At 37.8% G+C, this 15,624-nt stretch overlaps 1 protein-coding gene across 2 annotated transcripts in view; it reads left to right on the top strand.

Moving 5' to 3' along the window:
- Window positions 1-15,624, top strand: part of dok4 (docking protein 4) — a 50,565-nt gene that overhangs the window by 30,549 nt on the left and 4,392 nt on the right. For both annotated transcript variants that reach the window (XM_069524678.1, XM_069524729.1), the window contains 6 exons: window positions 6,951-7,058; window positions 8,129-8,243; window positions 9,024-9,143; window positions 9,828-10,017; window positions 11,394-11,532; window positions 12,095-12,212. In XM_069524678.1, coding sequence (XP_069380779.1) covers window positions 6,951-7,058; window positions 8,129-8,243; window positions 9,024-9,143; window positions 9,828-10,017; window positions 11,394-11,532; window positions 12,095-12,212 — 790 coding nt within the window. The remainder of the gene's footprint in view (window positions 1-6,950; window positions 7,059-8,128; window positions 8,244-9,023; window positions 9,144-9,827; window positions 10,018-11,393; window positions 11,533-12,094; window positions 12,213-15,624) is intronic.

Below are 15,624 nucleotides of genomic sequence, written 5' to 3'. Positions count from 1 at the left end.
GAGCCTCTAAAAGATTGACAAAGGATTTTTTTAGAGTAATGACAAACAATATAATTCTGGGGTTTTGTTTTACTACTACAACTGAACTTTTTTTAATGTGTTATACCAATTATTTTGGGCTTGTCATTTCTTATCAAATGGGGTGTGGGAGTGGGGAAAATGTCAACTGCAACATCTCCCAATAAACCAGAGAGCCAAAGTGATAGCATCTGTAAATCTTTCCCTTTCAGCCAATTTTTCCACCTCCTGGTGGTCACATTGATAACAAGCCTCCCTAAGCAGCTGGATGCTCTTCGTTTTAGCTGCGTCCCCCACCTTATGGCATGAAGTCATAGAAGTGCAGGCACAAATGTGGACCTGGTGCCCTTAACCGTCTCATAAAGAATGCAAATGTTACATTTGTAAATGCAAACGTACCTTGCGTTAGTGAATTAAATTACACTTCTTTATTCGTCTTAAAATACAGAAATTTGCTGGGTTACAACAGCAAAGGGGGAGAACAGATGTGTGCGCAATTTCTAACATGTTCCAAAAGTTACCTAAAGAGACATATGTTCATTAAATAGGTCGACTAGAACTCTGACATTTCCATGAAGCAACTGATGTTAGCATGATGTTCATTTGTGTGAATGTGATGCTCTTGCACCATAAAACTGAGAATGAAAAGAAAAAGAAAATGCATGGAAATGAATACAAAGAATGTCACAAATAGACATTTGTACAGGAAGCATTTGAAAAGTAAACATTATTACATCTGTGAAGTTGAACTTCTATCTGTATGGAAATTAATTAATGTCGACTGTTATGCTGCATTATTATTAGAATTCAAGTTTGTTTTAGGGTGTATTCCACATTCACACATGCATGCTGACCTACAGGTATGCCCATGTTGACATGTTGAAAACAACACCATCAAGTGACTCAAAAAAAAATCTGCTGATGTGTAAAATAATGCTTTCAAACTTTGAAAAACATAATACTCAAACAAGCGGGTGGTCTTCATCTAATTGTGGAAATGTACCCCATTTGTATTGGATTTAACAATATGAAAAAGTCATGCGTTGTGTGTGACCACTTCATGAGAATAAAAATTAAATACATACAGTGAACATGCATCCAGCTTAGTTTTTTAGTGCATGTGCAATCCATGTGCAACGTGCATTTCTGAGAGCCCCTGTACACACACAAACATGTTTTCATGACTTCAGAGGACATTACATTTACTCCCATCCATTTCCTCTAACCTAACCCTAACTTTAACCTGAAATGAACCTAACTCGAACTTTAATACATGTCTTCAGTGTAAAATTGTCTTCCTTCAAAAAAAGGGCAAGTCCCCATAATATGGCTGTACAGCATAACATCTCTCAGTGATCAGCACTTTCTTTATTGTCCTGTGCAGACTGATGATGCTTCTGTCAACAAGCCATTGTTACACCCACACATGAAGGAAAATTATGGGACACACTGAAATGACTTTTGCTTGTGTTTACACCTCTACTTTGACGAGAGAACAACCCAGATGATCACTTAAAAACATTATCTTGGTAGCTGTTAGCGTTGACCTTGCCTCATGAGACAAGCAGACTCGCCAAAGTCATTGCCCAAAATAGCTGCTGGACTAATACAGAGCCACTGTTGCAGAAAGGAATCATATGCTGCCATTAGTGTGGAGGTGTTGGACAGTGCCTGCCCAAAGGTTAACGATGCCTGGAAATTGGGAATCAAGGAACACAGCATTCCAAGAGGCTCTTCAAAAGCACATCCATCGATCTGATGTGCTCTAAGCTGATTGTCCTGCTGAGAAAAGATTAATCTAATCTGATAAGCTGAGGTCACATTTGTTGCGCAGCTTGTGTCATTGTGTGGGGATTGAACCCTGGTCTATATGACTGGCAGGCACAGTGCTGATGAGGAGCAAATTATTTTGTCTGTTTCAAAAACTACTGTCAAGATGCACCAGATGATGGTCCGTTTTCAGAAGTGAGTGACACTCTGCAGTTGTCAGTGGTCAGCAGGGAGGGCCCCCACTGATAAATGTAAAAGCAAGCAGTTGTCTTTGAGCGCCAGATGAGAAATTGCATTGGTTCGCATTTCATGCACATATATTTTCATATATGTTTTAAAGCCATTGCTTTTATTGAAGTTGTTCTCGTAGCCATAAAATAAAAGTGCTCTCCTCTCTACTTTGCTTGTGCAATGCAGACACACCTCATGTTATGGTGTAAATCAAGCCATTTTATAGCTGTTGCAGCTTTGTAATGGTTACATATATAAAAATGTATTTTTGGGTCATCTTGTGTCATGTGACCTGACACATACTGCCTACACTGGGTCGTTTCAGTGGTGCTAATACTTGGCTATAACAGCTGGCATCAAATAGAATAAATAAAACTGTAGTTACACACTAACTCTTATTTAAGTGCAGAGCAAAATCTTGTGTTATATTTGTGTGACATAAAGCCTCATTTTAACTGGCAGACAGGGAGAGTTTTATTCCAGTATCAGTCACAGGTACATTTTCATCAGCAAGGTTTCAGCTGCAGGTGCTGTGGCTAACATAGGTCCCTCTGTCAGCATGTCCCCAGGCAAGATACCAAGTAGTGTACCATTAATTATTTATTATATTTTTTCACGTTTTATATGCCTTATGCTTTAATCTCCTATTGATAAGCACCTTGTGTTATAAAGTGAAAATACGGGGCTGATTGATGTTCCTTTGATCCTTGTCTTCCTCGCTGTCATCCATTTTTTTCGTCTTCCTTGTAGCTTCATTATTTGTCCCTGTTGCTGTCTGTTCTATTCTGTTTCTTCTTCCCTCCACACAGCCTGTATGTAAATAGCCTGTTGTCGTTTTTTTCATTAAATCCATCTCTCAATGCAGTAATGCTTTGGATTTAAGATTGGTAGAGTAAACGATGTCTTTAAAATCAAGGTCAAACAACAATATAGTTATTGCTCAGTGTTGGTTGACTTGAACTGGGAATTAAGCTGCCTTCAAATGGTATTATGAGCTTGTGGTTACGATGTTGGACATAATACACACAGTATGCTTGGCATTCTGGTGGTTAAGTCATTAGAATGCCATCACTGGGTAACAGCAACATGGACACTGTGTCTAGAGGCCACAGAGGCTAATAATTTAGCTATCTCATAATGCTGGAAATCCAAAGACATAATGACATAATATCAAATATGAAAATAAGTTTTATGAGCAAACACAAACACCTGCTTAGTAGTGCTCCTTTCCAAAGTTCCAATCATGTGCCAGCTATACATTGAATACAATTCTGCAAATACAAGTCAGGAGTTCCATATAGTCACAATCTGGACTCAACAGCATAGACTGTAGCCTTGTGTAAACCCTGCTGGTGGTGGTATGATGGTGTCACTTTGGACCATAATATCATTAAATCATGGTTTAGCACAGCCTGTGTATAGTTGCTAATTGTGTGCTTTCCAAAAGTCATCTCAGACTGGTTTCGTGACCATGACAGTGAGTTCAGTGACCTCCTCAGTCAGTAGATGTGAATCCAGTAGAACCTGTGCGATGTGGTAGAACATGAATGTGCAGCTGAAAAATCACAGAGATGATGTGATACAGTCATGTCAACATGGAGCAGAATCTCAGTGGATGGTTTCCAACTTGTTTTATCAAGGCCTCAATGAAATTAGGCTTTTATGAAAGCAAACGGTGGAACTAATTTATGATCCAGGCCTTTCATAGAAGTCATGTCCAGAAAGTCCATGTGTCTCATCAAGAAAAGAAAAAAAACCTCTAAATTATAATTCATTATAAATCCAATGCAATTGAAGTAATGGTGATCGGTTCTCCAAAAATAATTAAACAACAGAAAAATAAACATAACATGTCTCCATACTCATGTGGTGTCATCCTAGTGTCCATAAGGCCTGACATTCATATCCGACTTGAAACTGCATCATTTACACCAATTCAGTTAAGCCTGAAAGGCTGCTGCCGGAAGTGGCGATGCTAATGCTAATGCCCACCCCGTGCGTGTCCTTTGGTGAGAGCTTGTGTGCAGACTGTGTGCGTTTCCAGTGTGTGCATGTGAACGTGGCTCGAAGGAGGATATCGGAGGGCATTTAGCATAAAACCATGGTGTGAATGACGCTGTTTCAAATTGAATATGAATGCCTGGGCTTCCAGACACTTGGATGACACCGCAGGAGCACTATGGAGGCATGTTAGTTTTTTTTTCTGTTGTTTTATTTCATTTGAAAAATGTATCACTAGTTACTTCAGTTGTTTTGGATTTGGCTGCAACACTTTTTACGACTGAAACTCCTAAAGTGTTTTGTGGACTTAAACACTTCACCCACCCCTCCAGCGACATAGTGGTGAGAAGATTATGAGTGAATCTTCATTTTTCGTTGAACTATCCCTTTAAGGTTATGTCCTTGTCTGGTTTAATACAGATACAAATTCAAAATGACTTCAGACGCATTTTGTTCATTTAGGATTTAATTAAAGCTAGCATCTTTAACCTTGACCTTAATTCTTTTGTTTCCTTGATCCAAACAGTAAACATATTATTCCTGAATATCATTGACTCTGGTCCCTTGCTAAACTCCTTATTTTTATTCATAATTATTATATAAACTTGTGCAGTGCCTGTTCAACCCCTGTCTGTTCACAATGGGCTGTTGCTTCTCTTATGTTAATGCTTCAGAGCTACTACAGGATTATTCCTTTCGAGTCCTCCTAAAACAATTAGTTCGTGTGCTGGATGTTGTGTGCAGAGCTTTTTTTAAACTTGGTAGTCATCTGATTTATCTGAAATGATTGTCGTTGAGCAACCAAAATCAGTTTTTTGCACCAATTTTAAGTCAATGTTTTTCATAAAGAATACTGAATTTGCTTCATCATTGTTTATGTGTGTGGCCATACGTTTGATATATGATTTATTTAACTGGTCACCTGTCAGATATTAAATAAAGATACCTGAACTCTCTCTACTTCTACATTCCTTTCATCTTATTGTAATATTGCACAAACGGTAAATTAATCATACATTTGTCAGGGAAAATATTTAATATATTTCCCATTATCTCTCAACATAACCTTACACAGCTGTGGCTCAGGCGTTTGATCAGAAGCTCGGTGGTTCGATCCTGGTCTTCCCCATTCCCCTTGCTGAATGACCCCAAATTGCCCCTTCTCATAGAGAAAAGTGCTGCACACATATGCACTGTTTGAATGTGTATGTGTGAATAGGTGAATGTAAAAACTGTAAAGTGTTTTGAATGGTCATCAAGACTAGAAAAACACTATATACATACAGACCATTTATTATTTTTCCAAAAGTGTACAAACACCCACATGTGACAGTGTCCAACATAAATTGATCCATCTATAAATGTATCGATGTTCAATGTATCCATACAAAAGAAAAAGTCTGACAGAGATGAGGGGAGCAGTAATGACAGTTGTTAGGATATTGCCAAAGATAGTAGTATATGTGAGTAGGCATATTGTATATCTAAGCTATCTAGTTCATAATCAATGATCAGCTGCCACCTTGATCACGATCCACAATGCGGCCGTAACCTCGAATCCTGAATCTGCATCAATAGGGCACAAGACTCGGTGATATGTAGTTAGGACAATACATGACTTGAGAGCCAGTGTCATTCATAATTAAACTAAACTAGAGATCTGAGCAGGAAACAGGACTGCCTGGATATTTGCCAAAAAAAGAAAACTGATTTCATGCACAGTGATCAGCTTATGGAAGCCTTAGTTTAGAAGCAGATCTTCGACACAATCATTCCCAAGTTGAAATGATGTTTAGGTTAAACCCGAACCACAAAAAAAACAGACTTACAAAAAATGAAAATGTTAAATAAATGTATTCAAACTGTAACAGTGTAATAGTGTATTTTAATTTACAAATTTAAAATTATATTTGCATATTAAGCAATAGAATTATCATCTGATATTCATAATTGAGACAATATCGATGTTGCAACTTGATCTCAACTGAACTTGTTCAGCGTTCATGTTAGGTCCAGGTTTAAATGTTGTTTCTATCTTTCCTTCCATGTTGAAATGTTTGCTGGGTTTCTTGCTTAGCTCATCCTTCCCATCATCCCTTTCCCTCCTCTTCATCTGTTCTTCCCTTACATCTCTTCAACACCCTGTTTGAAGAAATCTGCTCTCAGCAAACATACTAGCTGAGGAGTGCTTAGTGAAGTTAAAGACAGGAGACAGATGAGGGGGTGGGAGGGACGGGGAAGACAGAAAATGCTAATTGCTCTCTTCTCACAGCTTCAAAGATAACACTGAAATTATCTTATTAGGACAGGCATAGTGTAAGTGTAACCTTATCGTTCTGCTCTGCAGACTTCAATAAATGCTCAGGCATTTTGAATACTGTCTAGTTATTTCACACATTTGTGTCTTAATTCAACTAAAATTGCTTAAAGGTCCAGTGTGTAAGATTTAGGTGAAGGGATCTATTTAATGAAGAATAATTCTCATGATGTTTTCACTAGTTCATTTCATCTAAATTGTATGAATTGTAGTTTTCTTCACCCCAGAAAATGTCCTTTATATTTAAATACTTTATATTTACATCGAGGGGACCCTCTCTACGGAGGCCGCCATGTTTTTTACATTAGTCCAGACTGGACAAACTAAACACCTTTTGAGTTTTTATGACAATTAAAGGCTACCACAGGTTCTTTTTGGAAGGAGAGGGTGAGGTGAGGGGTGTTCAGCTGCAACATGCAATTTCAACACTATATCACTAAATTCTACATACTGTACCTTTAACAGTGTTTTACAGTGGTCCATACATTTCGAAATGTGTACTTTTCCAATGAAAAAAAACACGAACTTGAACTGGTGAAAAATAAAAAAAGAGTAATTTATTAATAATTGTTTCAGACAGCAGATCAAAGGTGTGTTTGTCTGTGTGTTTTAGATCTATCGGCGTTGCTGGCTGGTGTTTAAGAAGTCATCCAGTAAAGGACCCCGTCGCTTGGAGAAATACCCTGATGAAAAGTCTGCCTACATCAGAGCCTGTCCCAAGGTGAGCTGCTCAGTCTTCATCATTATCACCTCTTTCATCCAACCTTCTGTCTTTACTTTCACACTTCATCATTTAGCCTCTTTAAATGCAGCAGGGGATTTGTTTGTGGCTTCTTTTCTGTACGTTCACAGCACACAGCGCAGTGACAAAACCTGCTGTAAGATATTTCACACAAGGTTTTGATTTTAAAAAACTATTGTGTTCATTGGTAAACCAGTTTACTCTTAGTAACTCAGATTAAGTCAGAGCAAATGTGATGAAAATCGTCTTACTTGTATCATTTCAGATTTGACAGCTGGAGACTTGTTAGTCACAAGCGAGTCTATTGAAAGTTTATTGAAACCTTGAAAGTGCACGCTCTTAAATCACCCAATATTGACTGTAAATAAAATGAAGACTTTTACTTTCAAAATCCCTCCCTACATTACAGTAACTTTTTCAATGCTCTCCTCTCTCTGTAGCTGTAACAATTGCCTTTTCTGTTATTCTTGTTTTTTCTCTCCACCTGAGGAGACAGGAGGGTGCATGCTTAGTATAAATAATGTGGATACAAACACATTTAAATGCTGCTCCTACAGTATATTTGAAACTGAGGCCTCACTGGATGTTTGATTTAAGCTGAATCTGTATTTTGTAGAACCAATTTGATTCGATTGGAATGCTTCACAGTACCAACTTTAGTACCCAACCATACCTGCCACTTTAATCAAACTGATTTACTGATGAGGATATGATAATGTGTGTATTTTTAGTAAGTGTACAAGTCAACACTTCAACACTCTAAACATACTGTTGTGGCTAGAGAAGGCAAACAGCACAACACGTAACAACAGAGATGACTTGTAACTTTTGTGTTTCCTGAACCAGCTCTGACACATGAATCTGTGGAAACATTTTATTTTAACAACTAGACCTTATGTCATGTGACTGTGCGACCAGCCCAAGGATATAACACATAAGACATCAAATGTATTTCACTGAGATATCAATCATCACTGCAATGAAACAGGTACGTTAATCGGCCCTGAACTCTGCCTTCTTAACTGTTTTATCCTCAATCTGTTGCCTAGGTGACAGAAATTAGTAATGTCAAGAATATCACACGGTTGCCTCGGGATACCAAGCGACAGGCCGTGGCTATTGTGTTTACAGACGACACCTCACGTACCTTCACTTGTGAATCAGGTAATGAACACACACACACTCAGTTTCAGAGCACTTTCCCAGTTTTCCCAATTTGTCACAAAACAGTTAAAGCTTAATTTCACACGAATAAAGAACATAAGTTTGAATGCTGATACTTTCTGCTGGTGCAGAGGGAGAGTTGACTATTTACTGACTGAGTTTTATCTGACTGATGCAAGACCAGAGGCTAATAAGATTTTGATATTTGAAAGTTGGAAAAAGATCCATGATCATTAATTGTCTAAAAATGTTCTGAACACTACACAAAACATCATAGGTTTTGATAAGGTCCCTTTTTTGGTGAAATGTACTGGCAGGATATTTAAGCTACACTTGATAAATAAACTCTGGTAAACAAACTGTAAAAATAAAACTTTGTTGCAAGATATATCTTTAGCATATATGTACAGTTTTTCAAGTTGTATGACATACACCGATATGTATATATTTACAATGATGTGAAGCAATTCCTCACTGGGCTCCAGTACAGATCTGGGGTCAGGATATATAGACAATTGCATAGAGACTGATAGCAGGAAAACAGCTAAGATACAAAGTGAATTAGTCCAACTTATCAACTCCTAAAGCTTACTGTTGGATCTTGGTTGTGTAATCTATCCATTAACAGACTTCAGCATTTATTTATTGGCATATTATTTCTTTGCTGTATCTCTTGCTATGTGATGATGTCAGACCTGCATGTTGACTTTAGGAGCACAGTAAGCCAATCTACCCTCTATCTATCTCTGTCTGTGTGTGTGTGTGTGTGTGTGTGTACAGAGCTGGAGGCAGAAGATTGGTTCAAGACGCTGTCAATTGAGTGTCTTGGCATGCGGCTCAGTGACATCAGTATGGGAGAGCCTGACCTGCTGGCTGCTGGTGTGCAATGTGAACACACGGGTAATTCTCATTCTCAATCACACACAAACACACACAGACACACAACATATCCTATGAACCCCCATGAGCCACAGAAGTCTGAATGCTGAATTTGTTTCTTTTTAGACAATTTTTCGATGTACTGTTGAAATACTGAATTTCAGATGTTACTATTGAGTGAAGTAGTAGACTCTGACTTTTTGCTCTGAGTAGAGAGTCTGTGGTTCAACACCTGGTCACTCAGACTGTGTGTATATCATTCTTCTACTCAGTTTCACAGAATTTCCTGCCCTCCCAAACAGGGCATAAAGGCCCATATACAGTTCTAAAAAGGTTTAACTTGCATGCAAGCTAACACAATAGCAAATAAGACAGCAACTTCAGGACTTGCATATCCACATTGTGAATTCATAATAATTAGGCCCACATATTGAAAGTATTTGGTGTTTGCTCGGTGAATAATATGATTAGCACTTATACTTACAGTTGCCTATTTACACATCCATACGCTAACATGATCATTCATTTGGAGTTTGTTTCCACCTATCAAATCCAAGATATATATTTATGACAAGTAGCAATAAAAGGTAGTGCAACGAAGGCAGGAAAGTTGTTCTCTTTATACATTTCATTTACTTTAGATTTTTGAAGCAACTCAAGCATTAATGTTCTTTACATTGTTCCTGTCACTCTGTATCTCCTAAGAGCGTTTCAACGTGTTCCTTCTCCCCTGTCCCAACCTGGACATCTATGGGGAGTGCATGATGCAGATCACCCATGAGAACATTTACCTGTGGGACATTCACAACCCTCGCACAAAGCTAGTCACCTGGCCCCTCTGCTCCCTGCGGCGCTATGGACGCGACGCGACCCGCTTCACCTTCGAAGCCGGACGGTGAGACCTGGAATGGAGTGGCTGGCGGAAGAAGGGGGAAGATGTTTGCTCACTCAGTGTCCTCAGATAAATACAGGTTACATACTGTACACCATAGGTTACCACACATACAATCATTGTCAAGCTAGGGACAACATATCACCACATTTATCAGGCAACTAATTCTTAGTTCAAAGATAGCACACACACACAAACACACATACACACACACACACACACACACACAAACACACACACACACACACACACACACACACACACACACACACACAAAGGTTAGTTGTGTTGGGCCGAGCCACATGAAGAAATTGATTGAAAAGATGAAATGATGAATAAATGTCAGGCCAGACCTTATCTCCTCCTCTTTGATAAAACCTGATGAGCTATGATGTGTGTGTGTGTGTGTGTGTGTGTGTGTATGAGAGGCAAGACAAAATAGCAAGAGAGCCCTCTGGCTGTGACTGTATTGTACTGCATCACAAGTCTAATTTCTAATCAATGTATTTGCAGCTAGTTTATAGCTAGTTTGCATTTCATTATGCAAAGATTTGTGATGAAGCCCACAGTATGAACACAGTGATGTGCATTATCTAAGACCGAATAGAAACAGATATTTTAAATCATTCATGGCTGACATTGTTGATGTAAATGAGTTGTCAGATCTGAGCACACAGACATGAAACAATGATATCTGTTAAGTTTAAACATACATCAATTCACTTGGGGATCAGAGAAAAAGAGGCTGTCTAAGAATCGTCATTTTTCATTGTTCTTCAGCGTTGCATTAATCCAACGAGGTGTTGCTCTCCTGCAGGCTCCACTTCTGTCTAGGTTCCCAATTACACCTGTATGTTGGTGTCTGCATGTTGTTGAACAAACAAGTGGTGAAATTATGGTTGACCTGATCCATTTTAAAACACAAGTTCAAAATGTGGAAACAATATCTATTTGAAGATTAGAGGACAACCAAAGAAAGTATGTGGCTGTAATTATTCATGGTGTTGAGGATGAAATTACCCACATCCACACTCTAGATTGGATTAAATTTACTGACCAGCAAATGCAGTGGTAAATCATCTCACATAAATCCAGTGAGGCCTCGGTTTCACATTCATTTTTACGTTGTTTTTGGACACTACAATATTGACCATGAAACAGTTTTCAGATGAATTGATGAACCACTCCCTGAAATGCCACACTCAGCAGATTCTATTAGTGTCAATTAGGTTTGAGGGAACCGTGAAGGCAGTGAGGTACACCTTACTGCAGCTCTCCACACTGCCGAGACAATCCTCTTTAATACTGTGCTGGGCAATGTGGCAGCTTGTGCTTGTTCTATACTCCAGCTTCATACAGATGTGCTTTTTTGTGTGTAGGATGTGTGACAGTGGTGAAGGTCTCTACACCTTCCAGACCAGAGAGGGAGAGCAAATCTACCAGAGGGTTCACTCCTCAACACTGGCCATCGCTGAGCAGCACAAGAAGGTCCTGCTGGAGATGGAGAAGAACAGCAGGGTGAGAGCATGGCTGATTTCAAGTTGAAGTTTCAAATGTATCCCCACTGTCCGGTGCAGAAACCATCATCATGCATCATGTAGAGGCAAAATGTGTCCAATATAAACTGAAGTTTTAGGTATAAGATGCAATCATCAATAACTTTGTATTTAAAAATTGTTAATATTAATATGGGTCACTTGAAAGGGGCTCTACAGAGTCAATGATGCTGTGGATATTATACACCTCTAAAAACATTCACAGTTAGCTGGGGAACAAGGAGGATTTAACAGCTAAAACAATTTCTCAGGAGATGGTGAAGAACAAAACAGAGCTAAATGTTAGTGCCGCTATGATCCGAAGGATTACAAAGCTATAGATATAGAAGATATAGAAAACTGTCTTAAAATCAAAACATTAAAAATGTCATATCTTACTGTTCAGGAGCACCATTACAGTTTAATACACAGTATTCAGAGGTAAAAAGAATCTGTAAATGAGGAACTGTTACTTTTAACACTGTCTTGATAATATTTGAAAGTACTTTTTAAAATACCTGATGATGTATGTATATGACTCCCAGTTGATGTCCAAGAGTTCAGAGCCTGGCTCCTACCCCTGTACCCCCACTGCCATACTGCCCCGATCCGCCTACTGGCACCACATCACTGGAAATCAGACCAGCATGGATCCTGGTTCTGGTAGGCCACACATCAGCCTTAAGACAATTTTCATTCATTTTCTTTCCATTTTCAGACATTTTATTGTTTCCCATATCTGTGGCACACAACCATGTCTCCATTTATCCATTTTCAATTCAGGTGTATGTAGCAGCCAATGATGTAATAACCGCCAGTAACATAATCATGTTTCAAGTTTTCAATGTAATACAAGCAGATAATATAACCTGCCAATAGTGTAATAACATTTCTGAACCAATAACGTAATACGTTATTATATTATTTGCTAGTTGTTACATTAGTGACTAGGTTTTTAAAAACCCTGTAAAAGTGTAGTAATTGGAGCTGATAATGTAATAATATATTATATCACTTAGTTTAAGTTTTATTTATTGGCTATAAAGTATAACACTTCCATGACACTACTGACGGCCTTACTATTTCCTCTTTCAAATACCTGCTTTAAGACTATTTATTTGTTTGTGTAACTTGATGATGAGAATTATCTCCAGCCCTGCCTTCTGCTACTTAGTCATTTAAGTTCCAACACATAGACTATTGTATTCTCAATTAAAAAGACCACTTTTGTTTTCAATAATAAATGCCATCTTTAATTAAACCTTTTAACACACTTTTTCAGGCAAACTGTTACAGCTATACAGTCCTCTCCTTAATCAACTTATATAACTGAACTGACACTATTATTATCCCTTGTGCTCAACTTTCAACCTCAAAATTCTGAACTATAAATATAAAGTATACATGACCTACAAAGATAACTTGGGTAACACATATTTGAGATGAATAAAGAGTGGGTTATTGTCCTATTTTTTCCAACGAAAAGTAACTTCCATTTATTTATAAAAATAAAAAAACTAAATAAAATAAAAAAAAGAATCAAAATGAAATTTTCTGCTGACAAGAAGAAAAAATAGTCCTTACTTCTTCCAGTAGATTTCCTTAACTTTGTACTGTCCAAATGCTACGTGAGTGTCCTTACTAAACAACTCTTTCAAATGTGTGCTGAGACCACTGCTGCGTCCAGCAGCCTTGTAGAGCTTCATTGCACTAATGGAAAAGTCATTCTCTTTGTCCAGTTTCAAACTCTCAGCAAGTGCCTCTCTTATGTAAAGGTGGGGATGAAATGATAATTCACAGAATAAGAGTGACACTCGGTTGAATGTTCGTATCATTGACATATCCTGATTGAGACTTAACTCAATAATTCTTGATTATTAAGCTCCAGGCTCATTGTCAGCATCTTATACCATGTCAGCAAAAGGGTTAACCAGAACCCCAGGTCTGGGCTGAGACAGAGGGCAAGGTTCAGGGTCAACCAGAGAAAACTCCAATGGTGGCCAATCGGTCTGCAATGGCAGCAAATTGGCAACTGCCATCTGGCATCGGGTATAAATGAATGTTCAGGTTTGATGATTCAAAAGACTTCAATCTCTCCTTGTGCAAGGAAGAAGCAGGTGCATTTGTTTTTTGGCGGAGGGGGGACTTTTCCAAAGTCATTTGCCGTATGCAGCGTTGTGTTTCCATTCTCGCCCCTTCTCCTAACGTCTCCTCAAACAAAAGCCTGTGCTTTTGGGTGGGCAGGGTTTTGTGTATTGGTGGACAATTTTCTTCATGAACCTCAGCTGAGGAACAGGTTAACCGATTGGCTTTTCTCCCATAATACACCTGAAAAGGAGACATCCAACTCAAAACCTCCTTTGGGTCTTTATTATTTATTATTTTGCCTTGTGTATCACATTATAGGTCTGATCTGACATTGCTCCCTGTCCATGTCCTGTACATCCCCAAATGATACAGGAGAGGACAAAGATTTTTTTGCATTATTCTCATTTTTCCAGATCTGTAAAATACATGCAATGATGTTAAAAGACTAAGTCGAATCTTTTTATTTTGCATCCCTACTGTAGTGCTGTAGTGTCAACCCCTCGACTTAATAAACTACAGGCGGTGCATGCCCTCTTGTCTAATAAGAGTACTAAAGTTTATCAGAGACATTCAAGTTTGTATTTAATTGATGTGTATTCAGTTTTACCCCCAAAATTGAAAGTGCCAAAAATATTCTAAAACCCTTTAATTTTCATTAGTCCCTTCTTTAAACTCTAAACTAAGGATATTACATGACCTAACATATAATATAAGCCTATGTACAACAGAGGGTTTCAATTAAAGGCCAATTCATAGATATCTTATATAAACATTCTTAATGTGTAGAAATTACAAATAAACACTTTTATACAATGGTTAATTTGGATTTTCATTAGTTGGTCTGTAAGAACTAAGACTTAAAGCTCTGAAGGACCAGGTTGGTGTTTTGCATGATTTCACTAGTATTATCTATCAAACTGTCACAAATAACTAATAATGCTAATAATGAGCCTACAGATAGCTTACTAATCAGTTAACTGTAATTAAGTTTTCAAATATTTGTACATCCTTTGGCACTTAGATAAAATATTTAAGTGCAAAATCATTGATTACCTTTCAACATGCGTGTTAAGGAAGTCTGCAGACAATGGAAAAAAGTGTAATGTCAGTTACATGGCTGGATAACCTGTCAATTAATCGCCATCTAGTGGTCAATTGTGGGTATTGCAAAACGGATGATTAAATTTAATGCATTCTAAAGCAACCTGCTGCAAGACAGAGAGGCGGCAGGGTTAAAAAAAATATTACATGAAAGATAACATTTGTATGGAAGGAGATTGTGGTCTTTTTATTTGAGAACACAACATCTTAAAAGAGGCATATATTTCATATCTTAGAACATATGAATAATTGTCTGTGTTTGAAAACATGTGACGTGCCACTTCATTCGGGGCTGGAGTTGACAGATCATTTTAATCATCATGTTAAACAAACAAATATTCTGATAGTCTTATTGCCTAGAAAAGAGAGAGAGACACACAACAGTAAGGGTAAGTGTCATGTAAGTGTGACAACTACAGCTAATAAATCAAACGTAAATATAGTGTTATTAGTATATTATTACATACATGGGCAATACAATGGGCAAAATGTTATTATGTTATTGGTTCAGAAATGTTAGTACGTTATTGGTAAGTTACTACGTTATCCGCTTCTATTTTATTAGAAATGTAATGTAAAAGTTATTGGCAGTAATTACAATATCAGCAGTTATTACATTATTGGCTGCTACAGTGTACCTAGCTCTACACACCAATATGGTGTTAGACACTGCACTTCACAATGATGTATGTTACATATGTATACAATTTATGTTATTCTCTAATAAATACCATATTTTCTAATTTATATACATATATATATATATATATAAATTTCCTTTCTCTCTGAAAGTCAGATGAGCAGATTAACCATCAGTCTCATGTCTGCATTTAAGGAAAAGCTTGTTAGCATGCATGAAAACTGGAAGCAGAGGGAAAGTAGTTAG

This window comes from Paralichthys olivaceus, chromosome 1 (genome assembly GCF_024713975.1).
Source record: "Paralichthys olivaceus isolate ysfri-2021 chromosome 1, ASM2471397v2, whole genome shotgun sequence".
In the NCBI taxonomy this organism is placed as follows: domain Eukaryota; kingdom Metazoa; phylum Chordata; class Actinopteri; order Pleuronectiformes; family Paralichthyidae; genus Paralichthys; species Paralichthys olivaceus.
This window is presented reverse-complemented; position numbering and strand designations above follow the sequence as displayed.